General features: G+C 44.7%; 2 protein-coding genes across 3 annotated transcripts in view; both read right to left on the bottom strand.

Moving 5' to 3' along the window:
• Positions 1–3,852: 3,852 nt before the first annotated feature.
• Positions 3,853–8,984, bottom strand: LOC123990305 (PR domain zinc finger protein 14-like). The gene is made up of 8 exons (XM_046290899.1): positions 8,354–8,984; positions 7,856–7,909; positions 7,527–7,687; positions 6,991–7,261; positions 6,436–6,638; positions 5,778–5,879; positions 4,873–5,092; positions 3,853–4,674 (listed from the first exon to the last, which is right to left on the bottom strand). Exons 1-8 carry the CDS (start codon positions 8,982–8,984, stop codon positions 4,502–4,504), a joined length of 1,815 nt encoding a protein of 604 aa, XP_046146855.1. The 3' UTR covers positions 3,853–4,501.
• A 10,120-nt stretch (positions 8,985–19,104) lies between these two features.
• LOC123991430 (nuclear receptor coactivator 2-like) overlaps positions 19,105–27,500 on the bottom strand; it is a 262,415-nt gene continuing 254,019 nt past the window's right edge. For both annotated transcript variants that reach the window (XM_046293020.1, XM_046293019.1), the window contains one exon: positions 19,105–21,054. In XM_046293020.1, coding sequence (XP_046148976.1) covers positions 21,043–21,054 — 12 coding nt within the window. In that variant the 3' untranslated portion in view covers positions 19,105–21,042. The remainder of the gene's footprint in view (positions 21,055–27,500) is intronic.

Consider the following 27,500-nt stretch of genomic DNA (forward strand, 5'->3'; position numbering starts at 1 on the left):
CTTCTCCCCAGCCCACTGTCCCCTAGCCCTCAGACCACGTTGCCTCTCCTCCCCAGCCCACTGTCCCTTGGCCCCCAGACCACATTGCCTCTCCTCCCCAGCCCACTGTCCCTTGGCCCCCAGACCACCTCATTGTCTCTTCTCCCCAGCCCACTGTCCCCTGGCCCTCAGACCAACTCATTGTCTCTTCTCCTCAGCCCATTGTCCCCTAGTCCTCAGACAACGTTGCCTCTCCTCCCCAGCCCACTGTCCCCTGGCCCTCGAACCACATTGTCTCTCCTCCCCAGCCCACTGTTCCCTAGCCCTCAGACCAGCTCATTGTCTCTTCTCCCCAGCCCACTGTCCCCTAGCCCTCAGACCAGCTCATTGTCTCTTCTCCCCAGCCCACTGTCCCCTGGCCCTCAGACCAGATCATTGTCTCTTCTCCCCAGCCCACTGTCCCCTAGCCCTCAGACCAGCTCATTGTCTCGTCTCCCCAGCCCACTGTCCCCTGGCCCTCAGACCACCTCATTGTCTCGTCTCCCCAGCCCACTGTCCCCTAGACCTCAGACCACCTCATTGTCTCGTCTCCCCAGCCCACTGTCCCCTGGCCCTCAGACCACCTCATTGTCCCGTCTCCCCAGCCCACTGTCCCCTGTCCCTCAGACCACCTCATTGTCTCGTCTCCCCAACCCACTGTCCCCTAGCCCTCAGACCACCTCATGGTCTCGTCTCCCCAGCCCACTGTCCCCTGGCCCTCACACCACCTCATTGACTCTCCTCCCCAGCCCACTGTCCCCTGGCCCTCAGACCAACTCATTGTCTCGTCTCCCCAGCCCACTGTCCCCTGGCCCTCAGACCAACTCATTGTCTCGTCTCCCCAACCCACTGTCCCCTAGCCCTCAGACCACCTCATTGTCTCGTCTCCCCAGCCCACTGTCCCCTGGCCCTCACACCACCTCATTGACTCTCCTCCCCAGCCCACTGTCCCCTGGCCCTCAGACCAACTCATTGTCTCGTCTCCCCAGCCCACTGTCCCCTGGCCCTCACACCACCTCATTGACTCTCCTCCCCAGCCCACTGTCCCCTGGCCCTCAGACCACCTCATTGTCTCGTCTCCCCAGCCCACTGTCCCCTAGCCCTCAGACTACCTCATTGTCTCGTCTCCCCAGCCCACTGTCCCCTGGCCCTCAGACCACCTCATTGTCTCGTCTCCCCAGCCCACTGTCCCCTTGCCCTCAGACCACCTCATTGTCTCGTCTCCCCAGCCCACTGTCCCCTGGCCCTCAGACCACCTCATTGTCTCGTCTCCCCAGCCCACTGTCCCCTGGCCCTCAGACCACCTCACTGTCTCGTCTCCCCAACCCACTGTCCCCTAGCCCTCAGACCACCTCATTGTCTCGTCTCCCCAGCCCACTGTCCTCTGGCCCTCAGACCACCTCATTGTCTCGTCTCCCCAGCCCACTGTCCTCTGGCCCTCAGACCACCTCATTGTCTCGTCTCCCCAGCCCACTGTCCCCTATAGCCCTCAGACCACCTCACTGTCTCGTCTCCCCAGCCCACTGTCCCCTAGCCCTCAGACCACCTCATTGTCTCGTCTCCCCAGCCCACTGTCCCCTGGCCCTCAGACCACCTCATTGTCTCGTCTCCCCAGCCCACTGTCCCCTGGTCCTCAGACCAACTCATTGTCTCATCTCCCCAGCCCACTGTCCCCTAGCCCTCAGACCAACTCATTGTCTCGTCTCCCCAGCCCACTGTCCCCTGGCCCTCAGACCACCTCATTGTCTCGTCTCCCCAGCCCACTGTCCCCTGGCCCTCAGACCACCTCATTGTCTCGTCTCCCCAGCCGACTGTCCCCTGGCCCTCAGACCACCTCATTGTCTCGTCTCCCCAGCCCACTGTCCCCTGGCCCTCAGACCACCTCATTGTCTCGTCTCCCCAGCCCACTGTCCCCTGGCCCTCAGACCACCTCATTGTCTCGTCTCCCCAGCCCACTGTCCCCTAGCCCTCAGACCACCTCATTGTCCCGTCTCCCCTGGCCCTCAGACCACCTCATTGTCCCGTCTCCCGTGGCCCACTGTCTCCTAGCCCTCAGACCACCTCATTGTCTCGTCTCCCCAGCCCACTGTCCCCTGGCCCTCAGACCACCTCATTGTCTCGTCTCCCCAGCCCACTGTCCCCTAGCCCTCAGACCACCTCATTGTCCCGTCTCCCGTGGCCCACTGTCCCCTAGCCCTCAGACCACCTCATTGTCTCGTCTCCCCACCCCACTGTCCCCTAGCCCTCAGACCACCTCATTGTCTCGTCTCCCCAGCCCACTGTCCCCTAGCCCTCAGACCACCTCATTGTCTCGTCTCCCAACCCACTGTCCCCTGGCCCTCAGACCACCTCATTGTCTCGTCTCCCCAGCCCACTGTCCCCTGGGGCCCTCAGACCACCTCATTGTCTCGTCTCCCCAGCCCACTGTCCCCTAGCCCTCAGACCACCTCATTGTCTCGTCTCCCCAGCCCACTGTCCCCTAGCCCTCAGACCACCTCATTGTCTCGTCTCCCCAGCCCACTGTCCCCTGGCCCTCAGACCACCTCATTGTCTCGTCTCCCCAGCCCACTGTCCCCTGGCCCTCAGACCACCTCATTGTCTCATCTCCCCAGCCCACTGTCCCCTGGCCCTCAGACCACCTCATTGTCTCGTCTCCCCAGCCCACTGTCCCCTGGCCCTCAGACCACCTCATTGTCTCGTCTCCCCAGCCCACTGTCCCCTGGCCCTCAGACCACCTCATTGTCTCGTCTCCCCAGCCCACTGTCCCCTGGCCCTCAGACCACCTCATTGTCTCGTCTCCCCAGCCCACTGTCCCCTGGCCCTCAGACCAGCTCATTGCCACTTAATTTGGTCCTACTGGGGTTTGTTCATTTTCCCACTGCCAGCATCCCCCTAACCCATCACACACGCAGAGGCGCACGCACACACAGTATCCTCCTCACTGTCCGAAAAGGGCGCGCTTGGAGCACACACACAGTATCCTCCTCGCTGTTCCGAAAAGGGCGCGCTTGGAGCACACACACACACACACGTGCACACACACTATCCTCCTCGCTGTCTGAAAGGGGCACACTTGGAGAACACGCGCGCTGTTGAATTGTGTAGGCCACTGCTGAGACGGCTCAGGTGGAACTGAAGGACGTCTCCTTTCTCCCACGAGGGAGAGAGAAGATTATGGATTGGGTCTTGTTCAATGAAACAAGAATCATTCTAATATGTGATACAACTAAAGTAACGAATAAGTATCTTTAAATGGTACGTTAAAGCCCGTTATACAGTAACATCGCTACTCTGCTTCCGGGGGTTGGAACGATCGAAATGTTTTTTTTTTTGTGTTTTTTTTACTGAGCATAAAATGAAATATGACTGAAATGTGTTTGTAAATATAAAATGCTAAACCGTCACCTGAATGTGGAGATGTTATTGCTCTACTCTTAAGTCTTGGAATCATCGAAAACGAATCACACACAGCTCTTCAACTCCATAGAGTCTATAGAATTAATTATACATGAGGATATTTGTAGAATTATTTTCAGGAACGAAAACCATTAATGTAGTCTCACCAGAATTGAATATCATTGTGTTTCGATATATTAGATATTTCTTACAGTATGTTAGATTAATTAAATGTACCCCCCCCCATTTAAAAATAATAATAATAATGTAGCCAATTACATTGTAAAATCAACATCAGTCGTCATTGTTCGATGAGAATAATGTTTGTTAATTAACTAATCAAAGGCAATATATTTACAAACAAACTAACCCAATTTTGACTTTATGTTTATTTCATGCTATTATTTAATTCATATTTATTAGACAGCCGATGCTTTTTAACAATGAAATACAGATACACATTACAGTGACTGCTTTTGCAGCCTACAAGAGACGAGAAACAGACAGTCAAAACGTAAAAAAACAATAAACAGTTATCTGACAGTGAAATAGAATGAATTTAGCCAGAGGTAGTATGATAAATATTGTATGAAGATAAATTAACACATTTAAATTGATAAACGTTGATTGGGGATGTATGAATAAATGCAAAACGTGTATACAGTATTTATCCTACAGAATAACACTAATCCAAGCTTATTTAAATTTGTGAATTTGTAAATTTGTGATCACGAACGTTAATAAACGTAACATTTCGTTAAAATCTTGCGTTACTTGGCTTCATTGACCAACACCAATAATAACTAAATCCCACTAATAACAGAAGTGTTTAGCCACAAACAACAAGTATTATTCCCACACACACAACAACAACAAAAAACAGATTCAAATAAATAAATTGGACAAAAACAATTTACAATGTGTCATACAATACAGTAAAGTTGTATGAAATATATTTCCCCAATAGTTATTACTCTAAAAACACCAAACGTGTCGCCGTTTGAACGTCTTATAGCGATCTGAGCTCTACTTAATATTTTCCGTAACAAATTGTAGAATAAGAAATGATCATTCATACGGAATGGGTTTAATTCCAGGGTCGATATTCTTGGTTCAGCGTCGTCAGGCCTGTGTAAAAGTTCTCCTCCGTCAGTCTTTGCGTCCTGCAGTCCTTGGTGAATGAAAACATCGCGGTTGTATCCTCCAAAGATCCGTTTCGTGAGATGATAGGAGGAACTGCGGGTTCCGACAGAGGGCCCTCTGTCAATAACGTAAATATAACATTTTAGAAAGAGTATCCATATATATTAGGCAATTTAGGTCAGACACATGTCAGCATTATATTTCTATATGCATCCAGTAATGTTTGTTTTTTCACTCAAGATATATAGGCCTTAGACCTTGGTACAAGCAACACGTGTCCTATTCCTTCAATATCTATTGACAATCAGATCTTACGTGTATGACTCTTCATGTGGTTCTTGAGTTCTGTCGCTTCTTGGAAGGTGCTGCCGCACACGTCGCACGGGTGCAGCTTGTCATTGGCGTGGGTGCGTCGGACGTGGCTGTCGTGCGCGGCATGCGAGGCAAAGGCTCTCCCGCAGTGTTTACACTTGAAGGGCCGCTCTCCGGAGTGCTGGCGGATGTGCGTGCGCAGGATACTGGAAGCGGTAAAGGCCTAGAACAACGTGGAGGACATAGAAGTTTGAGAACATGAGTGGACTCAATAGGTCTACGGTCCTGATAGAACGGGATACTTTGATAGTCATGGGATGTTTGGCAAGACTACACGTTGGCCAATACAGCAAGACTACACGTTGGCCAATACAGCGAGACTACACGTTGGCCAATACAGCAAGACTACACGTTGGCCAATACAGCAAGACCGGCACCAAATGCAGGCCTGGCACATTCATGCTCTGTAATCGAAAATCTGGATTCAATTCGATTTCAAATACCTTTTCATTTAGAAAATATTTTAAAAGAGCAGATAACTAGCATATAGTCTAACTTATCATTGTTAAACAGAGGATTTGGGTTAAACAAAGTAGGCGAAATAAAACTAAGGAGGAGGTTGTCATATCCTACTAACAACAAAGAAAACGTCTGTTCCTCATAGAGCCGTAAATTCAGAGCGTAATCTCGGGGCGTGGGGGAACAATAGTGTGTGTGTGTGTGTGGGGGGTACATCTGGCGCTAATCACCATGGAAGTGTCTCGGTGGAGCGTGCCTGCACCAGGAGACAATAACGAGGGCGCTCGCGCCAAATGCACCATGAAATGAGGAAGCTTCCAAATGGTGAGATCGGGGTCTGCCAACCCACCCGCCCACCGACTCGATGACACACGCTGTTCTACACTTACCTTGTTACAGTAGACACACTTGTAGGGCCGCTCTCCCGAGTGCACGCGCATGTGTTTGTTGAGACTGGAGGACTGAGAGAAACTCTTACCGCACACCGAACACTGTGAAGAGACAGGCGACACGCTCAGCACCGGGAAGGGTTGACACATCAACACTGAGTACACTAAGACTACTGTATCTTAGTCTATGCCGCTCTGTCATCGTTAGTCCATTTAGTCAGATATTCTTTAAGTCCATTCCTTTACTTAGATTTGTGTGTATTTTGGGTATATGTTGAGAAATGGTTAGATATTACTAGTTAGATATTACTGCACTGTTGGAGCTAGAAACACAAGCATTTCGCTTACACCCGCAATAGCATCAGCTAAACACGTGTCTGTGACCCATAACATTTGATTTGAGTGACCGTTCAGTTACAGATTTAGGAGGAAAGCAGGCCTATATATGTTCCACTGACAGAGGAGAGGGGAGATTAGAGAAATCAGCAGACATTAAGTAGATCCTATGGGAAATGTGCTGTTATTTAACACTGAATAAGAGGGTAAAATATAAGGAGTAGGCTTAAAACAAACTAGGGATGTCGGGAGAAAGTAGGCCTATAGCCTAATGCAAAGGGAGCTGTTTTTCAGCACCATTCGTATGATTTAGTCATTTTACTTTATGTGGTCGGTGTTTCTCGTGAACGTGTAGGATATGAATCCTCAGTCGGTCTCTCTTCTCGAACGACCTGTTGCAGAGATGACACGGGAACTTCCGGTCGCCCTGGTCCACGCAGCGCGTGTACTTCAGATGCTTGTCTCTGTAGTATTGATAGGCGAACACTTTGCCACACCGATCACACTTAAAACCCTCTCCAGAATCTGAAATAAAAACAAAATGTTATCAGGAAAAACATTGCTGGATTTTCAGTGACAAGGCTGCTTCTACAAATAAACACGTGTCATACATTTATATAATGATATAATTAAGACTAGAAGAGAATAAGATCCTTTACAGCATTGTGACGTTTATGTAAAAATGTATTTCACAAATAAAGTTCCCGCCGGGGAAGATATCAAATCAAATGTATTTATATAGCCCTTCGTACATCAGCTGATATCTCAAAGTGCTGTACAGAAACCCAGCCTAAAACCCCCAACAGCAAGCAATGCAGGTGTAGAAAGTTATTATTTCGAATAAAGATTAATCTGATTCTATATTAAATGTCTTTACCTTCAAGCGGAAGCATAACGTTCCCCTCCTCCGGCGAGTCTTTCAGAGTGAGAGGAATCCCCAGGAACTGAACATAGCAGTCCCCGTACCAGACCAGCAGCTCCTGGCCCGGCTGGACCTCCTTACAGGCATCGTAGAAGATCTGGCCCTGACTCTGTACTGCGATTAGGTTCTGCTCCTCCGGGAAACGCGCGCACTTCACCAGCGACATCCAATTACCGGAAGAGCCCCGGCCATCCACGAAGTGACTCAACCGACCGTTCTCGAACACCTGGATTAAAAGACACAGCGAAAAGGTTGTTAAACCTATTATATTGCTCGAAAATGTATGTGGATACAAATTGTTTGACAGGACGGGCTTTGAATTAATTGGTAATCTAGCATCTCGTACTAGGCCTACATTTACGCATAAATTGACATTGACGCACAGCTGGTTTACTCACCAAATAAAAACACAAAAATGTTTAAACGTTTAGTTCACAGTAAATAAATAACACACACAATATTAAGGAACTTAATTACGGAATTAAACTGACCTCCCACATCAGAGTGTTGTCGTCATGTGTTTTGATCTCGCTCGTATTGACCAGTTTCCCCTGAAATGGGCCGAACCGGGTCCCCTTGGTGACGGCGCTCTTCACCGCAAAAACTCCGTAGTGGGACAAACTGCCGTAACTCGTCTGGTGGATAGTTAACTCTGGAAGTGATATTTGAAAACACGTTAAAGTTAACACCCTTTACACAACTTCACAAAGTACAAACAGAATATTCTAACAGAGAGAGAGAGAAAGAGAGAGAGAGAGAGAGAGAGAGAGATTTTTCCCACGCCAATAAAGCCCTTTGAATTTAATTGAGAGAGGCCTGCCTTCTGGAAGTTCAAGCGCCTGAGTATTCAAGGTGGGCGTCTCACTGTTACAAACTGTTGAAGAGAATGTTCAAGTTAGCAATGCTATTGCTGGTCAATTGTGAACATAAGGGCCTAACAAATCAAGCACAACATGACGGACAATATAGGCTGTTTTCCCAGACATAGATTAAACCTCCTGGAAATTGACAGTTTGATTTGAAGATATAGACTATTCTTTAAATAGTCATACACATGGATTAAGGTACATAAATCAATAATCATCAAATCCCAGCTACAAATACAGAATTTGTGTCTATATGAACTGAAAGAATCTCCAGCACCAATTAGCAATAGCAAGCAATAAAGGTGTATTGCATCTAACTATTTCAACGCGTTACACTACCATATACCTGTGAGGACAGCTGAAGCGCTAACACAGTTTGCTTTTAAGAACAATTACCCAGTTTCGATAACATTTCAAAGGTAATTGGGTGACAGGGTGTTTTATCTGTCTACCTGAGTTCCCGGTCAGGGCTATTCCTGAGATAGCGTGACCGGTATTCTGCTCTTGTCTCCCGGTATATCCGTACAGCACCGTGAACAGATCGTCCTCACTAAAACTATAAGTGCGCGTCTTCTTCGATGATAATTCGGTTCCCCTGAGGTGGAGCGCACGTGCTTTGGACGGCGAGACGGAGTGAGCCGAAGACCTCTCGCTCGAAGCGGGACTGCTGTAGTCTGATAACGGCCCAGTAGCGTGCTCGGTCACCACCGCCGCCAGCTCCTCGTGCTTGGAGTAAATCGCTTGTCCCACTCCCGGCATCATCCGATTGAAATACGGGATGTTCGACACGTTAAAAATCTGCTCATGGAGCACGTTAACGGCGTGGCCGCCGTGGCCGAAGAATGAGGGGTTACCGGCGGTGAAGTTGAACGGCATGACTGCCTGGGTGTCGGTGACTAGCCGTCCCAGAGACTTGAGCGGGTGGAGGGGATGCTGAGAGCTCCTGAAGATGTTCATGTTGTGGTGGGCTCCGGGCAGCGGGGCAGCGTAGTAACCCGAGCCCCGGACAGGACTGCCTTTGAGGGGGTTGGAGTGGAACGGCTTGTCCTTCACGACGGGGATGCTGGACAGAGACACAGACATCACAGCAGGCGAGGAGGCAGAGCCGATCTGGGATGATTTGAATCGGAATGGTGTAGCTATTCTGCCTGGAGAGAGAAAGAGGTGGAGACATTTTATCTCCATATTTATTTGCCATATTTTCGCTTCTGAAATGAAAATATACCTCTAGTTTATTTGATCGTATTTTTGAAGATTAATAAACAGTAAATATATTTAGGTAACGAACACATTACTTATGATTGTTAGATCTCTGATCAAAATACATTTAGGAGAATAACATTGTAATCATGCATATTTTCTCAATCATTCCTATTGTGAATCCACAATAGGAATGTCAATTAACGAAAGAAAATGTTGCATTTAAATTATCGCCCAATATGAAACGTTTTTGTTATTAACTACTGGGTAATAATACAAATCTTATTTAGCAACATCAATTTAACAAGATCGAACTTCTGTAGAGATTGATATTTCCTAAATCCTCAATGCTAATTAAATTAAAAGCTACACATACTTCTCATCATTTTACAAATTCACGAACATATTCCCATAAAGAGCACTGATTTCTACCAGACGAAAACGACTATGTTTTTATCATCCTACCGAATTCACAGAACTCAGTTTACAGCATCCTACTGAATTCACAGAACTCAGCCTACATCATCCTACCGAATTCACAGAACTCAGCCTACATCATCCTACTGAATTCACAGAACTTAGCCTACATCATCCTACTGAATTCACAGAACTCAGCCTACATCATCCTACTGAATTCACAGAACTTAGCCTACATCATCCTACTGAATTCACAGAACTTAGCCTACATCATCCTACTGAATTCACAGCAGGTAACCTACAATCTAAAACCTGCTATTTGGGCATTTTATTTCCAGTTCGCAAAACACACAACGGATATTCATCAATATATTTAAATTGGTGCTTGTGGTGCCTGCAAAGTAAACTACTTTAAATTGGTACTTGACTTTGCATCCCTGTAAACGAGCCGGATGAGTTGTAGGTGCCGTGCCTCCCCCCATTCACAGGGCGAGTAGTGGGTGGTAGTCAGCAGTAACTGAGACAAATCAGGGTCACGACACCCAAATTAAAGAACACCGGGTCAGCGGCAGAGGTCAACATTAATGAAGCTATCACAACTCACTACTCTTTTAAAAAGCATTTAGGGCGTTATAGGGCGCGCCCGGTTCAACGGCTATCAACGGGTTACAATAGGGTCAATAAGGAATTTCCTATAATGTATCTGTATAATATTGGTTATATAAATAAGAAACTAAAGTGATGAGGATTACAATAAACATAGGTCTAAGGAAAGGTTTTGCCTGAAAGTCATTTTACACATAGTAGGATAATAAGGATAGCATTACATTTCAAACCAATTTTTTTTTAAAGCGAAATTATGAAACTTAAATATCTGACTTACCTAAAAGGAGATTATTTATGCGTCTGAAGCTGGTGTAGTCGAATCCATCCCACGTTCCAAATTCAAATATTATTTTTTTAGGGGGGGGGGGTCAAAAGACAACCGAATATTTATCTACAGCACTTTTTTACACTTGTATGCTTGGCATATTGTTAATATAATCCTATGCAGGTAAAGTAGAGAGGAAAGACCGCAGTAGTAGGATACTTTCTGTCTGTGTGTTTGTTGTTCTGTGTCCTACATGAACAGAAGGCTGTATACAGAACCACTAAGTGTACGGACTCATAAAAAGGTCTCGAGATGCTGCTCAAGTCTCTGCCTGCTATTGGTCAGAGATCAGCTCGGGTCACTCCGTCTCAAACCCCAGGAGGATTTCACCTTTTTCACGGTACGATTACAAACCCCCTACAACACGCATGCAGGCACACAGACGTTTTTACATTCTCATTAAAAATGCAAAAAACGTGTCGACCCCCCCCCCCCCAAGTATTTTGTTAGTCTTACAGTACAGTTAGCCCAAACCAAGATGCGAGCAACAACTTTAATTTAAAATCAAACATCAACTCGGTTTTATGTTCCCCCATTACTTTCATTTTGATAAAAGAGGAAGATGAGGATATGGACTATAAAACATTAGTTTTCAACAAAGAAAAGAAAGGGTGGACACAGAACTCCGATGGAGCCTAATATTCGATTGTGTTGCTCACTTCTATGATGTATAAATGCACCTACTTCCGTAAATAAAATACCATTAAGGTGAAGTGTTGTTATTATGCCACTGGGAAGAAAACACATAGGCGTAAGTGTTTGCAGTTAGCCTATAAACCGGCGTTTCCCTCCGTCCTTGGGAACATAAAGGGTGCATGTTTTGGTTTTTGCCCGAACACTACACAACTGAATGGAATTATCAAAACCTGATTATTAGTATAATTTTTTTTTTAAATACCAGCGAGTGTTAAATAACAGAACTAGTCAGTTAAGATTCAAATTATCAAAGCTTGATAATTAGTAAAACATTTTTTTACCACCCAGGGCAAAAAAACAAAACCTGCACCGAGTTCATTTTAAAACGTACCCTTTACTTTACTAGGCAAGTCAGTTAAGAACATATTCTTTTTTTCAATGACGGCCTACCGAGGAACAGTAGGTTAACTGCCTGTTCAGGGGCAGAATGGCAGATTTGTACCTTGTCAGCTCGGGGGTTTGAACTTGCAACCTTCCGGTTACTAGTCCAGGGATAGCTCAGGGATTCAATCCAGCAATGTTTCGGTTACCAAGCCAACGCTCTAACCACTAGGCTACCTGCTGGTTACCGAGCCAACGCTCTAACCACTAGGCTACCTGCTGGTTACCGAGCCAACGCTCTAACCACTAGGCTACCTGCTGGTTACCGAGCCAACGCTCTAACCACTAGGCTACCTGCTGGTTACCAAGCCAACGCTCTAACCACTAGGCTACCTGCTGGTTACCGAGCCAACGCTCTAACCACTAGGCTACCTGCTGGTTACCGAGCCAACGCTCTAACCACTAGGCTACCTGCTGGTTACCGAGCCAACGCTCTAACCACTAGGCTACCTGCTGGTTACCAAGCCAACGCTCTAACCACTAGGCTACCTGCTGGTTACCGAGCCAACGCTCTAACCACTAGGCTACCTGCTGGTTACCGAGCCAACGCTCTAACCACTAGGCTACCTGCTGGTTACCGAGCCAACGCTCTAACCACTAGGCTACCTGCTGGTTACCGAGCAACGCTCTAACCACTAGGCTACCTGCTGGTTACCGAGCCAACGCTCTAACCACTAGGCTACCTGCTGGTTACCAAGCCAACACTCTAACCACTAGGCTACCTGCTGGTTACCAAGCCAACACTCTAACCACTAGGCTACCTGCTGGTTACCAAGCCAACACTCTAACCACTAGGCTACCTGCTGGTTACCAAGCCAACGCTCTAACCACTAGGCTACCTGCTGGTTACCAAGCCAACACTCTAACCACTAGCTCTAACCACTAGGCTACCTGCTGGTTACCAAGCCAACACTCTAACCACTAGGCTACCTGCTGGTTACCGAGCCAACGCTCTAACCACTAGGCTACCTGCTGGTTACCAAGCCAACACTCTAACCACTAGGCTACCTGCTGGTTAGCGAGCCAACACTCTAACCACTAGGCTACCTGCTGGTTACCAAGCCAACACTCTAACCACTAGGCTACCTGCTGGTTACCGAGCCAACGCTCTAACCACTAGGCTACCTGCTGGTTACCGAGCCAACACTCTAACCACTAGGCTACCTGCTGGTTACCGAGCCAACACTCTAACCACTAGGCTACCTGCTGGTTACCGAGCCAACGCTCTAACCACTAGGCTACCTGCTGGTTACCGAGCCAACGCTCTAACCACTAGGCTACCTGCTGGTTACCGAGCCAACACTCTAACCACTAGGCTACCTGCTGGTTACTGAGCCAACGCTCTAACCACTAGGCTACCTGCTGGTTACCGAGCCAACGCTCTAACCACTAGGCTACCTGCTGGTTACCGAGCCAACTCTCTAACCACTAGGCTACCTGCTGGTTACCGAGCCAACGCTCTAGCCAACGCTCTAACCACTAGGCTACCTGCTGTTATAAACGAACGAATCGATTTCCGTTAGAACCAATAGGCCTATAATAATTTAAGGAATTATTCATACGACCAATAAAAACCCTCATCAGTAACCATCCAAAGATTTCATGCAGAACTGTATAGTTTTATTTGAACAAATTCGTTTGGTGGAAACACTCCACTGTTGAGGAAAATACGCATATTTTTTTAATGCGGATTTCAATATTTCCAACCAGAGGTTTTGTTTCCATCAAAACGAATTTGTGGATAAAAGGCTGTGCGTGAAGATGTGGTGCATATAAAAATAAAAATAAACTTTAGCACTGAAGGTCTCATGTACCAAATAAAAAAACCTAAGTTTAATGTGTTTCCATTGCATTTTACAGTGATTTACAGTGATACAGTGATTCAGTGATTTTGTCACACAAATTGTTGCGATAAATGGCAAATTTTCCCAATCTGGTTTTCACGCAAGCTCTTATAGGCAACAGTTCCTTGATGAATTTGGTACGCTGATACCTTGAGATAGATACGAACAAGATCATTCTTATTTGTTAATTGGCAGATAAGCACCAATCATCATGTCATTAGCTAGGTTTTCCATCCAATTGCCGACAGATTTTCATGCGAATACCCTAGAATCTGCATAAATTAAATATGCACATTTCCTCACCAGTTGGTGTTTCCACCAAATGTACTTTTTTTGCGGATAAAAATCAGTGTATGATGAAGTTGTGCACAAAATGTACGCTTGTTGTTATATGTTTTCATCTAATTTTCAACTCTACCAACAGTTTATCACAAAAACTGTTACTGTTAATTAGCAAATGTGCCTAATCTGGTTTTGGTACATGCGCCCCATTACCAACAACTGGCAGATCCAGTAGGAAAGTCTACATGATGAGATTATTATGTAGAAGAGAGGGAATATTTTTTATTTGTCAAACGGCAGTGAAGCATGTCACCAGAATAAGGCCGTCGATATTGATTTGAAATTAGCATCATAGATCACCGTGCACTTTCACCACCCTGTGAAGTTCATCATAAATTATTTCATCTGTAGCCTCATAAAACTGCTTGGTTACGCCGAGTATTAGTGAGACTAACACACACATCATCGCGTGACTCCAAATGATGGTTATTACATCAATATTTGCGCATAAAGGCGTTTCCACCACCATTTTCTGCATAATTATTTTTTTCAGACATAAAAAGATCCCACCATGTCACACGAACAATTTACCTTGCGGCATTTATAATATTGTACCGAAACTTCCTATTTCCATCAATAGCGGTCATGATTTTTTTGTCCTCCTCGATAGCCACTTTTCATCGAGAATACTGGTGTGTATCCGACCGTGGAAGAGTTTTGAAATATGCCACACTCCTTTTGAATCAACTTAAGTTTTTTAGTCAGAGGATTAAAAACATGCACACTTTTGAAAACAATACACGAATTATTTTTTTGTAACTATAAAATGTTCTGGACAAAGAACTTAATTTGTTTTGATCACTTTACACATTTAGTTTTGGGATCCACCCCTGTGAAACGTAATTTGCCTCATGAAGCGGAAGTGGAGAAGGACGGTCTCATTTCAAGCGATCGCATTTTCATCCATGTTCACTCTCCTCGATTACCTTTGCGGTTTTGTCAAAGGGAGGTGAGAGAACGCAGGTGAGCACATGAAATGGATAAAAGACCAATGAAATGTGTACTTGCAAGATCTCCCCTCAAACAAGTGCAGAATCTATTCAAATATATTAAAATATAGAGGGACTACATTCAATGTTGCAATAACAGAATTCTTTATTTACAATGGTATTATTCAACATTAAAATTGCAAATAGCATCAGCGAAGCCTTATTAGTTAACAACTTGCATATAATTGTGTTTAAACTTCTGTCGGTATATCTAACTTTTTTTTAAATAAAATGCTCAACCCTAAAGATTACAAAACGTTGATGCGTGATGGGTGAGCGAACGAACAGTGTCGACGTTTCCAATGAACAACACGGCTGGAAGAATCCATCTCAGAGCAGTGGTTAACAACTAAGCTTTCCTTCTCCAGAAAGTCCATAGAATATATGACATATTGCATCGTTTTTCTTCTTCCAAACACACAGTCCGGCTGACAAACAGTTCTGTGACGAGGGGAAATGGAAATATGCAAATACAGCCTTTAACCAATCACAGATATATATGAGGGAGAGAGAGAGAGAGAGAGAGAGAGAGAGAGAGAGAGAGAGAGAGAGAGAGAGACAGAGACAGAGAGAGAGAGAGAGAGAGAGAGAGACAGAGACAGAGACAGAGACAGAGACAGAGACAGAGAGAGAGAGACAGAGACAGACAGAGACAGAGACAGAGACAGAGACAGAGACAGAGAGAGAGAGAGAGAGAGACAGAGAGAGAGAGACAGAGAGAGACAGAGAGAGAGAGAGAGACTACCGTGAGTCTCACACCACCAACTAAGATTGGTGTTGAGCATTGATTTATCACCCATTTAATAATGTACATTATCACAATACAAATATAATACAGCCTTATAATATACAAGAACGAGAACAGACAATCTAAGGCAATATGCTAGATTATCAGCATTAAGGTTCTTGCATTTTAGCGCTAAGAAAAATTAGCAGAACTATACAAAAACAGGACATATCAAAAAAAAATCTCAAAAATTAAAGTTAAATAGAGGAATTATTTCGTAAATTGTTTTAAATTCAAAGTCTGTATGATCATTTTTTTGTTGTTGTGTGGGGCAAATAGTTTGTTTGCTCCAAGTACTGACACAAATGCTTTAAAAAAAATGCATTACCTCATGGCCTGTATTCATTTAAAAATCTTAACAAATCTTTGGAAATTTGCAAACGGGGGTTTGATTTGATTTGTTTTGACATCCAGCTTTTATCAAAAATTGTGATAAATCGAACACCAAAACAATGTGCACGCGCCCTTCTATGCGAGACAGAGCCCCATACCATAGAGTTACACATGGAATCACTAAATTATAGCATCCCTATGCTCAAAAATGCTACTGTACCTCAGTGTCCAAAGAGAATGCTAGGATAAAGTACATTATTCCCCAAATCATTTGAGCGTAGAAATACTGATCTATCATCAGTTCCCCTTTGTCCATTCATTGTAATGTAAAGACTAAACTGATCCTAGATCAACACTCTTACTTTGACTGTCTTTGATCAGCTTTCTCTCCATGACCAATCCTAGCAGTTACCGTTAGGGAAGTACAAATCAAAACTGTTCTCAGACCAGGGCTTATAAGTAATTGAATCCATCAGGTTTTGGGCAGTTCTAGACCATCCAATGAGAACCATATTCTACAGCTTCTCCCAGTGATGGGCTGCATCCCAAAAGGGGCTTCATTACATTTATGGAGCACAACTTTTGACCGAGGCCCATAAATAAGGAACAGGATATCATTTGAGGTACACTTTTACAGCCTCTTCTGATCTGATCTGAGCTCAGCCAATGACAATACATCTGGGGTCGCAGCGTTTACAAGTTTATTCTGATCTGAGGCCAGCCATGACGATACATTCAATTTATCTCAGACCCTCATCAAATACATGTATTATGCTGTAAAAACGCACGCACGCACGCACGCACGCACGCACGCACGCACGCACACACGCACACACACACGCACACACACACACGCACGCACACACACACACACACACACACACACACACACACACACACACACACACACACACACACACACACACACACACACACACACACACACACACACACACACACACAGCGAGATGGCGTTGCATGTTTCTCTGAGGCTGATGGACTATCACACTGTCTGGGCTGCTAATAGGCTCTTTATCCGAGGCAGATTTAACAGTTTGGGGGCCGGTTTAATTTAAAACTGATGAAACACAGCTAAGTCCACCTCTGTCCTTCATTTTGTAATGAAAGGCTGGTAGAATTCATAACCCAATTTACAAGGCATGGGATATTTGGCTTGTTGTCCATAGTAATGTCTTAACATCAGAAATATCAACATTGCTGGCATGAGCGCCAGTCTGTTTGTGCCATCATGCCAACTCCTTCTGTAGCTCAGTTGGTAGAGCATGGCGCTTGTAACGCCAGGGTAGTGGGTTCGATCCCCGGGACCACCCATACGTAGAATGTATGCACACATGACTGTAAGTCGCTTTGGATAAAAGCGTCTGCTAAATGGCATATATTATTATTATTATTATTTACTCCTTGTCACTAATTGTCATGACAACATAGAGTTGACATTGGCAGCAACGGAGTAAGCAAGAACACAAATATACTGGACCAGGCTACAACATTTCAGGATTAGAGGATGTAGTTTCGAGATCGGAATGTGACTTTTGATGCACCAACGGAGCTAAAGCCACTATACCATTACAGGGACGAGGGAATATGATGTCACCATCCCCCATTACAGGGACGAGGGAATATGATGTCACCATCCCCCATTACAGGGACGAGGGAATATGATGTCACCATCCCCCATTACAGGGACGAGGGAATATGATGTCACCATCCCCCATTACAGGGACGAGGGAATATGACTACCAGCGCTCCTAGCACCGTGCTCCTAGCGCTCCTAGCACCGTGCTCCTAGCGCTCCTAGCACCGTGCTCCTAGCGCTCCTAGAACCGTGCTCCTAGCGCTCCTAGCACTGTGCTCCTAGCACTGTGCTCCTAGCGCTCCTAGCACTGTACTCCTAGCGCTCCTAGCACCATGCTCCTAGTGCTCCTAGCACCGTGCTCCTAGCGCTCCTAGCACCGTGCTCCTAGCGCTCCTAGCACTGTACTCCTAGCGCTCCTAGCACCGTGCTCCTAGCACTGTGCTCCTAGCGCTCCTAGCACTGTACTCCTAGCGCTCCTAGCACCGTGCTCCTAGCGCTCCTAGCACCATGCTCCTAGCGCTCCTAGCACCGTGCTCCTAGCACTGTGCTCCTAGCGCTCCTAGCACTGTACTCCTAGCGCTCCTAGCACCGTGCTCCTAGCGCTCCTAGCACCATGCTCCTAGCGCTCCTAGCACCGTGCTCCTAGCGCTCCTAGCGCTCCTAGCGCCGTGCTCCAACCTCCAACCATCTGAACCACATAGTTGATTCCGTGGACTCCATCCAGTATTACCTACATAGTGCACTACTTTTGACCAGATCCCTATTGGCCCCAGACAAAAAAAATAGTGCACTATAAAGGACATAGGGTGCCATTTGGGACACGGCCCATTATATGTGTGTCACCTATCCAGTCATGGCATACCAAGTGACTACTTAAAGGAAGGAAAGAAGAATTGGATAAGGGCCCAATCGGTCTCTGCTCTGTGGTCAGAGAGGGAATGGCTGCTTCCCGAAAGGCACACATGATCAATGGTCAATAACACACCAGTTACTGATGGGGCAAGGGAATATGATGTCACCATCCCCCATTATAGGGGCGAGGGAATATGATGTCACCATCCCCCATTATAGGGGCGAGGGAATATGATGTCACCATCCCCCATTATAGGGGCGAGGGAATATGATGCCATAGGGCTCAGGGCCTAAAGTAGTGCACTATGTAGGGAAGAGTGTGCCATTTTATGATGTTAATATGAGGGTTGATACCCGGGGTTCAGCACCACACTCCCTCCCTGCCGTCTCTAAACCCACGACAAACGCTGCAGCATGATCTGAGAGGGACGTTTAACCAGTTTTAAAAAACAAAAAAAAGTATCTGTGTTTTTTTTTAATAGCGAGTCTGACGGACCACGGAGCATAACATGACCAGCAAAACTAAAACTAAAACTACTGAAACCAACAACAACTAAAAAGACATAAAGATTCCTTGTTATTATTATCATTATTGCTTGTTTACTTACATCGTACTGACGGACCAGAGCGGTTCGTCCCTAGCAGCTTGTACGAGGCACCGAGACTCCAATCAACATAGAAAGCTTGTTCCGTTCGATCCTTTTCTGTTGAGTTATATAACTATATATGGCTGTGTTGACTTGTGTCCTGTCTTTCTATCATGGCGATATATGCTCAAGGCTATACAACCCCCCCCCACGACCCCCAACCCCACCCCACCCCACTAGAGCCTGGACAAAGATAACCCCACCCACTCCTGTACCATACCGGTGTGACTCTCCTCTTCTCAAACAAACAACACAAAACACACCACTCTTCTCTTATAGCAGATGGTAGTCCAGACCAGACAGGGACAAAACCCACGATGAATAGGAAATGGAACTCTGTTGTTAACTTGTATGTACAATCTGTCTGTATTTGGTTTCCTTGAACCGTCAATACCTTCTGATGAAACTACCGGACCAAAGTTAAATCCATATTATTTCAAATTGATAAGAGTATGAAAAAAAGGTTATTTTTACTCACTTTCCACCGATTTACAAATAATCATCTTGTTTTGCTACGATAATAAATCTAATATAAAAAAACAACATCTATACAGAAAAATACAACTTAATTTAATACACTATAAACCTTTTGACTAAATGTCTCTAATTATAATACAAAGCATTACTTTAAATCAAACCATTAATCTACTGTGCTTTCCAAGATCGGTTTTCAAACCATTTCTCGTCAGCTTTCACTCATCGTCTTTACAAAAACAAAACTACACAAAAAGAAGACAAAAACAACTGAAAGTAGTCAGCTGTTCCGCTCCCTCCCTCCGCTGTCCTCCAGGATCCAAAACGTAACATCACAGTCACAGTTTGCTGCCATTGTGGAACGCAGAAAACGGTAGAAGGTAGAATGGGTTGGAACGTGAGAGGAACCCGAAGAAGAAGTGGGGGATCAAAGCGAGGTGAAAAAAAAAAAAAAAAAAAAACAGTTGACATTTTCTTGAGATGAGATTGTAAAAATGGCAGCTGACCACTAAAGAATACATTCATCTGAGGAGGATCCCACTGCTGCCACCAGTAGTCAGTCAGTCAAACCAGAGGGGGAGGAGCCTCTATGGGGCCTCCAGGCAAAGAGCGAGGGGCCTACTGTCAATCACCCAGAGGGGGAGGGACCTTTTTGAAGGTGGAGGGGCCTATAGTCATACAGTAGATGGGAAGGGGTCTACAGTAACTCTGCGTCAATAACCAAGTGGGAAAGTGGTAGTTACCACAAACGACAGGGAAACGCCCCTCAAACTGGCGGTAAACTAACTAGTGGTAGACTCATCCATCATCCCTGAGCTCCTACTTCTCCCACATGCCGACCTCTGATGTCACCTACTAAGGAAACGACCTCGATAACAAGCGTTTTTCATGGCAGTTTAAATGCAACAAAACATTATTTATAAAAAGAAATCTATTAAAAAAGTTTTTGAACATTATAATTTGTTTTACAAAGCTGTACTTTTAAGTTGATGGTTTGACGTAGCTTATTGGCCAATCAGTATTTCTCAACGAGTTCAAAGCACGTCCAACTGGTATGTCTGCCTTTTCCACTTAGTCATGAACCTAGCGTTAGTCACACTTAGAGGAATGCAGGCTGGACAGACAGACAGACAGACAGACAGACAGACAGACAGACAGACAGACAGACAGACAGACAGACAGACAGACAGACAGACAGACAGACAGACAGACAGACAGACAGACAGACAGACAGACAGACAGACAGACAGACAGACAGACAGACAGACACAGACAGACGGACGGACGGACAGACTGACAGACAGGCTCACGGGTTCTCCTTTAGAGAGGTGTTTTAGGCTTGCCTTCCTAAACTCTGTGTGTTGCGGTGCTTTCGACCAGGGCCCTGGCTCTGAAGTCCAATAGAAGTCCCATCTTTGCCCTATCCCCCCCCCCCCTTCACCCCTGGGCCTCCCAGTAGGGGCAGATAAGAGGCACAGTTTATGCCAGGTGGGTGAGGTTGGAGATCGGGTTGGGCTGGGTAGAGCTGGGTCAGGACACTGCCAGGTCCATTCAAAGAGCCGTTGGTTGATTGGTTGAAGATGAACCAGCGAGCTCATTGGATCCTGGGTACTAGCATCAAGGTGCTGGTTGGCTGAACGCTCCACCAGGGTTAGCAGTATTTCTGTAAACATATGAAGACAAAGAAAGAGAGTGGTTTCAGATACACTTATTACACACATTTCACATATACTTATTACACACATTTCACATACACTTTACACACATTTCACATACACTTTACACACATTTCACATACACTTTACACACATTTCACATACACTTATTACACACATTTCACATACTTTTTACATGCCCATACAATTCACATACACTCAGATAGATTGATACATTATTATTTCATGATAAAAGCTCACCTCTCCACACAGTTGACAGATGAACAGAGTATCAACCCTCAACATAATCACCTCTATACTCAAACTAATGGTCGACGGTTTGAATAATTAACATCATTTAAGTGCCAGTATAATTTCGATAGCTTGACGTTGAAATAAATCAAGTGATTTGAAACGTAGTGCTCACAGACAATGAAACGGTATGCTGCTTCTTGGTTAAATATTCATCCTGGGTTAATAGGCTTAAAAGCAACAGAAGAGGCCAACAACATTATTCTCGGACTCTTTATTGACCTTGAACCAGACCCCCCCCCCAAATTGGGCCGTCGCGGTCCCTTGGGGGTGACGATGTCTCATAGCAATGCAGCAATGGATTTGCCACCCCATGACAAACAATGTCAATATTCAACGAGTTACTTACTCACTTATACCCATTAAAGGGATACTTGGGAGATTTTGTCAAATAGACCCTTTATCTTTAGTTCCCCAGAGTCACATGAACTCCTGGATACGATTGTTATGTCTTTGTCTCCAGCATGAAGGAAGTTAAGAGGTAATTTCGCAAACCAATGCTAACTAGCGTTGCGCTAACACTAGTTAGCAGCCTTCTTCAAACGTCACACAGAGACTAAAATGGTATCCCACGAATTTATCTGACTCTGGGGAAGTAGATAACAGGGCCTCATTGCCAAAATCCTGAAGTATTCCTTTAATTGTATATAATTGGAAAGTTTAAATTCTCCCAGCTATCGATAAGATCTTTTTGGAATTTTTAGATCAACAGAACTTTGGCCTTTTACGTCTAGGGTATATTTTATTTATTTATTTCACCTTTATTTAACCAGGTAGGCTAGTTGAGAACATGTTCTCATTTACAACTGCGACCTGGCCAAGATAAAGCAAAGCAGTTCGACACAAACAACAACACAGAGTTACACATGGAATAAAACAAAACATACAGTCAATAACACAATAGAAAAAATCTATATACAGTGTGTGCAAATGAAGTAAGGAGGTAAGGCAATAAGTAGGCCGTGGTGGCGAAATAATTACAATTTAGCAATTAACACTGGAGTGATGTGTAGATGAGGATGAGCAAGTAGAAATACTGGTGAGCAAAAGAGCAGAAAAACAAAAATAAATATGGGGATGAGGTAGGTAGTTGGTTGGATGGGCTGTTTACAGATGGGCTATGTACAGGCACAGTGATCTGTGAGCTGCTCTGACAGCCGACGCCTAAAGTTAGTGAGGGAGATATAAGTCTCCAACTTCAGTGATTTTTGCAAGTCGTTCCAGTCATTGGCAGCAGAGAACTGGAAGGAAAGGCGGCTAAAGGTGTTGGTTTTGGGGATGACCAGTGAAATATACCTGCTGGAGCGCATCCTACGGGTGGGTGTTGCTATAGTGACCAGTGAGCTGAGATAAGGCAGAGACTTATAGATGACCTGGAGGCAGTGGGTTTGGTGACGAATATGTAGCGAGGGCCAGCCAACAAGAGCATACAGGTCGCAGTGCTGGGTAGTATATGGGGCTTTGGTGACAAAACGGATGGCAAGTTAGATCCGTCCAGAGTAGTGATGCTAGTCGGGCAGGTGCGTGCGGGCAGCAATCGGTTGAAGAGCATGCATTTAGTTTTACTAGCATTTAAGAGCAGTTGGAGGCCACAGAAGGAGAGTTGTATGGCGTTGAAGCTCGTTTGGAGGTTTGTTAACACAGTGTCCAAAGAGGGGCCAGATGTATACAGAATGCTGTCGTCTGCATAGAGGTGGATAAGAGAATCACCAGCAGCAAGAGCAACATCATTGATGTATACAGAGAAAAGAGTCGGCCCGAGAATTGAACCCTGTGGCACCCCCATAGAGACTGCCAGAGGTCCGGACAACAGGCCCTCCGATTTGACACACTGAACTCTATCTGAGAAGTAGTTGGTGAACCAGGCGAGGCAGTCATTAGAGAAACCAAGGCTGTTGAGTCTGAGGAATGCGGTGATTGACAGAGTCGAAAGCCTTGGTCAGGTCGATAGAGACTTTTATCTCCCAAGGCTGTTGAGTCAGAATTACCGATATTAAATGGCTTTAAAAGGGTAAAACACCTTTTAAACTTGGTTTGACAAGTGGTTCTGAAAGGCCATGAAATAACCTTTCAAATGATATACAATATAACAAACTTTGAAAGCAGCTACAACTATAAAAAAATAATAATAATAAAATCACCCATATTATGCCATTGGTCGAATGTTGAAAGCTTAATGATATAATTCCATGTAATTGGACAACTCTGTATATTTGGATTGTTTTTGTAATGGGTGAATTCTGTGATATCTACACATCTTTTTAAAGCCTTGTTCTAGCTGTGTGTGTGAATCGTGATGCTCCCATCACCATTGTTAAAATGCAAAACCTGTTCCATTACATGGAATTATATGTCTAAGCTTCCAACATTGTAATGTCAATGGCACTATATGTACATTTTTGTTTATTAAACAAAAGTTGTAGCTGGTGTTTTCAAATTAAATTATATGTATACATTTTGAAAAGGACATTTTATGACCTTTCAAAACCACTTGGAAAACAAAGTTTTACAGATAATTCTGATATGCGCACTAGAGGTCAAAGGTCAAAGTTCGGTCAAACTAAACATTCCCGAAAACGTGTCTGATGGATAGCTGTGAATTTAAGCTTTCCAATGATATGTGATTAAAGGGTATAAACGTCAGCAATTGACCCTCTGATGGAAAGTCCACACGGACCGGACCCACCCTTTAAAAACACAGGGGAGGTCCCAAACGCCACCTAAAAGTAGCGTACTATATAGGGAATAGGGTGCCATTTGGGAGGGTGTTCCATTTGTGTACTACTCAGTCTGGCCACTACTAAGTGCACACTGCTACTAATGACATCATCATCATCTCAGCCTGGGTCAAGCCCCATAACTTTAGCTAGCATCATTACATCATAAAGCTAATTAGACTAAATTATTCACTAGATGTTGTAGGGAGAAGTGGCTCAATTAAGTATGCATACCTAGGCAGGACAGGCAGAAACTGCATCCTATGTGGCACCCTTTTCCATATAGTGCACTACTTTTTGGACCAGGTCCCAACAGGGAATAGGTTGTCATTTAGGATGCATCCTGGGTCTTGCTATTAGTCATTCCTACTTGTAATGCTTTTTATCCTATATGGGACCGTATCCCCATGTTCCTGTTTACTACTAAACTCCTACGGGCTCCATTGTGTTTGTTTAGAACCAGTTAACACACTGTGTTATGTCATGATGACCACTGACAACGGTCTTCTCGGGGGTCTTGGCCCTCATTAGACTTCATCACCACTGTGTTATTGTCATGATGACCACTGACAACGGTCTTCTCGGGGGTCTTGGCCCTCATTAGACTTCATCACTACTGTGTTACGACTACCGCCCCGTAGCACTCACTTCCGTCATCATGAAGTGCTTTGAGAGACTAGTCAAGGACCATATCACCTCCACCCTACCGGACAACCTAGACCCACTCCAATTTGCTTACCGCCCAAATAGGTCCACAGACGATGCAATCTCAACCACACTGCACACTGCCCTAACCCATCTGGACAAGAGGAATACCTATGTGAGAATGCTGTTCATCGACTACAGCTCGGCATTCAACACCATAGTACCCTCCAAGCTCGTCATCAAGCTCGAGACCCTGGGTCTCGACCCCGCCCTGTGCAACTGGGTACTGGACTTCCTGACGGGTCGCCCCAAGGTGGTGAGGGTAGGCAACAACATCTCCTCCCCGCTGATCCTCAACATTGGGGCCCCACAAGGGTGCGTTCTGAGCCCTCTCCTGTACTCTCTGTTCACCCACGACTACGTGGCCACGCACGCCTCCAACTCAATCATCAAGTTTGCGGACGACACAACAGTGGTAGGCTTGATTACCAACAACGACGAGACGGCCTACAGGGATGTGGTGAGGGCCCTCGGAGTGTGGTGTCAGGAAAATACGAAAAATAACCTCACACTCAACGTCAACAAAACTAAGGAGATGATTGTGGACTTCAGGAAACAGCAGAGGGAACACCCCCCTATCCACAACGATGGAACAGTAGTGGAGAGGGTAGCAAGTTTTAAGTTCCTCGGCATACACATCACAGACAAACTGAATTGGTCCACTCACACAGATAGCATCGTGAAGAAGGCGCAGCAGCGCCTCTTCAACCTCAGGAGGCTGAAGAAATTCGGCTTGTCACCAAAAGCACTCACAAACTTCTACAGATGCACAATCGAGAGCATCCTGGCGGGCTGTATCACCTGTATCACTGAGTGGCTGCTGCCAACACACTGTCATTGACACTGACCCAACTCCAGCCACTTTAATAATGGGAATTGATGGGAAATTATGTAAATATATCACTAGCCACTTTAAACAATGCTACCTTATATAATGTTACTTACCCTACATTATTCATCTCATATGTATACGTATATACTGTACTCTACATCATCGACTGCATCCTTATGTAACACATGTATCACTAGCCACTTTAACTATGCCACTTTGTTTACATACTCATCTCATATGTATATTCTGTACTCGATACCATCTACTGTATGCTGCTCTGTACCATCACTCATTCATATATCCTTATGTACATATTCTTTATCCCCTTACACTGTGTATTAGACAGTAGTTTTGGAATTGTTAGTTAGTGTTGGTTATTACTGCATTTACTTGACTACACTCGCATTAACATCTGCTAACCATGTGTATGTGACCAATAAGATCTGCTAACCATGTGTATGTGACCAATAACATCTGCTAACCATTATTACCTGACCAATAACATCTGCTAACCATGTGTATGAACCATGTATAGACATCTGCTAACATCTGCTAACCATGTATATGTGACCAATAACATTGCTAACCATGTATATGTGACCAATAACATCTGCTAACCATGTGTATGTGACCAATAAGATCTGCTATACATAACATCTGCTAACCTATGTGACCAATAAGATCTGCTAACCATGTATATGTGACCAATAACATCTGCTAACCATGTGTATGTGACAAATAAACTTGGATTTGATTTGAGTTATGTCATGATGACCACTTACAACGGGGGTCTTGGTCCTCATTAGACCCCTAGTTTTGTCTATGAGCTGTAGACTGTTATGTTAAACACACTGCATTCGGACCTTTACACAGTTCTTTTTGGGATACGTTACATCCTTATTCTAAAATGTATCAAATATTTTTTCCCCCCCTCATCAATCGACACAATAACATAATGACAAAGAGAAAACAGGTTTTTAGAAATGTTCGCTAAATTATTTTTAAAAATTAAATTATTAAAAAAACACTAAGACTCTTCCTAGAGCTGGACGCCCGGACAAACATGACCAAGAACCCGATGGTCACTCTGACAGAGCTATGTGGAGATGGAAGAACCTTCCAGAAGGAGAACCATCTATGTAGTAACCACCCAAATATAGGTGTGCCAAGCTTATAACGTCACACCCAAGAAGACCTGATGCTGTAATCGCTGCCAAAGGTGCTTCAACAAAGTACTGATTAAAGGGTCTGAATACTTATGTAGATGTTATATCAGTTTTTATTTAGTTTTTTTCTAACATTTCTAAAAACCTCTTTTTGCTTAGTCATTATGAGGTATTGTGATGTCATTATGGGCTTTTGTGATGTCATTATGGGCTATTGTGATGTCATTATGGGCTATTGTGATGTCATTATGGGTGTGTAGATTGATGAGGGTGGAAAAAACTATTTAATCCATTTTAGAATAAGGATGTAATGTAACAAAATGTGAAAAAAGTCAAGGGGTCTGAATACTTACCGAATGCCCTGTATCTCCCTACCATGGTGGACTATAGGAGTTGTAAACCTTATGTACACTGAGTATACAAAACATTAAGAAACTCTTTCCATGATGTCGACAGACCAGGTGAATCCAGGAGAAACATATGATCCTTATTGATGTCACTTGTTAAATACACTTCAATCAGTGTAGATGAAGGGGAGGAGACATGTAGATGAAGGGGAGGAGACTGGTGTTACGAGAATTATGCTCTCAATGTTCATAACCCAATTCAATTACACTACTCGGTCTGCAACCCAGAATGTGTAAGATACTGAAACAGACGGAGGCCCAGCTAAATAGTCATGATGTAGACAGACCAGGTGAATCCAGGAGAAATATAGGATC

The sequence above is a fragment of the Oncorhynchus gorbuscha genome, linkage group LG12 (genome assembly GCF_021184085.1).
Source record: "Oncorhynchus gorbuscha isolate QuinsamMale2020 ecotype Even-year linkage group LG12, OgorEven_v1.0, whole genome shotgun sequence".
Taxonomy (NCBI): Eukaryota; Metazoa; Chordata; class Actinopteri; order Salmoniformes; family Salmonidae; genus Oncorhynchus; species Oncorhynchus gorbuscha.

Bases quoted from the DNA above. Each gene is read 5' to 3' on its own strand.
- LOC123990305 (XM_046290899.1), bottom strand. From the start codon at position 8,984: ATGTCTGTGTCTCTGTCCAGCATCCCCGTCGTGAAGGACAAGCCGTTC. The intron at 7,688-7,855 runs GCAGGCCTCTCT...TATCACTTCCAG, and splicing joins GGCGCTTGAACTTCCAGAAG to AGTTAACTATCCACCAGACG. The intron at 6,639-6,990 runs GTAAAGACATTT...TTTTTATTTCAG, and splicing joins CGTTATGCTTCCGCTTGAAG to ATTCTGGAGAGGGTTTTAAG.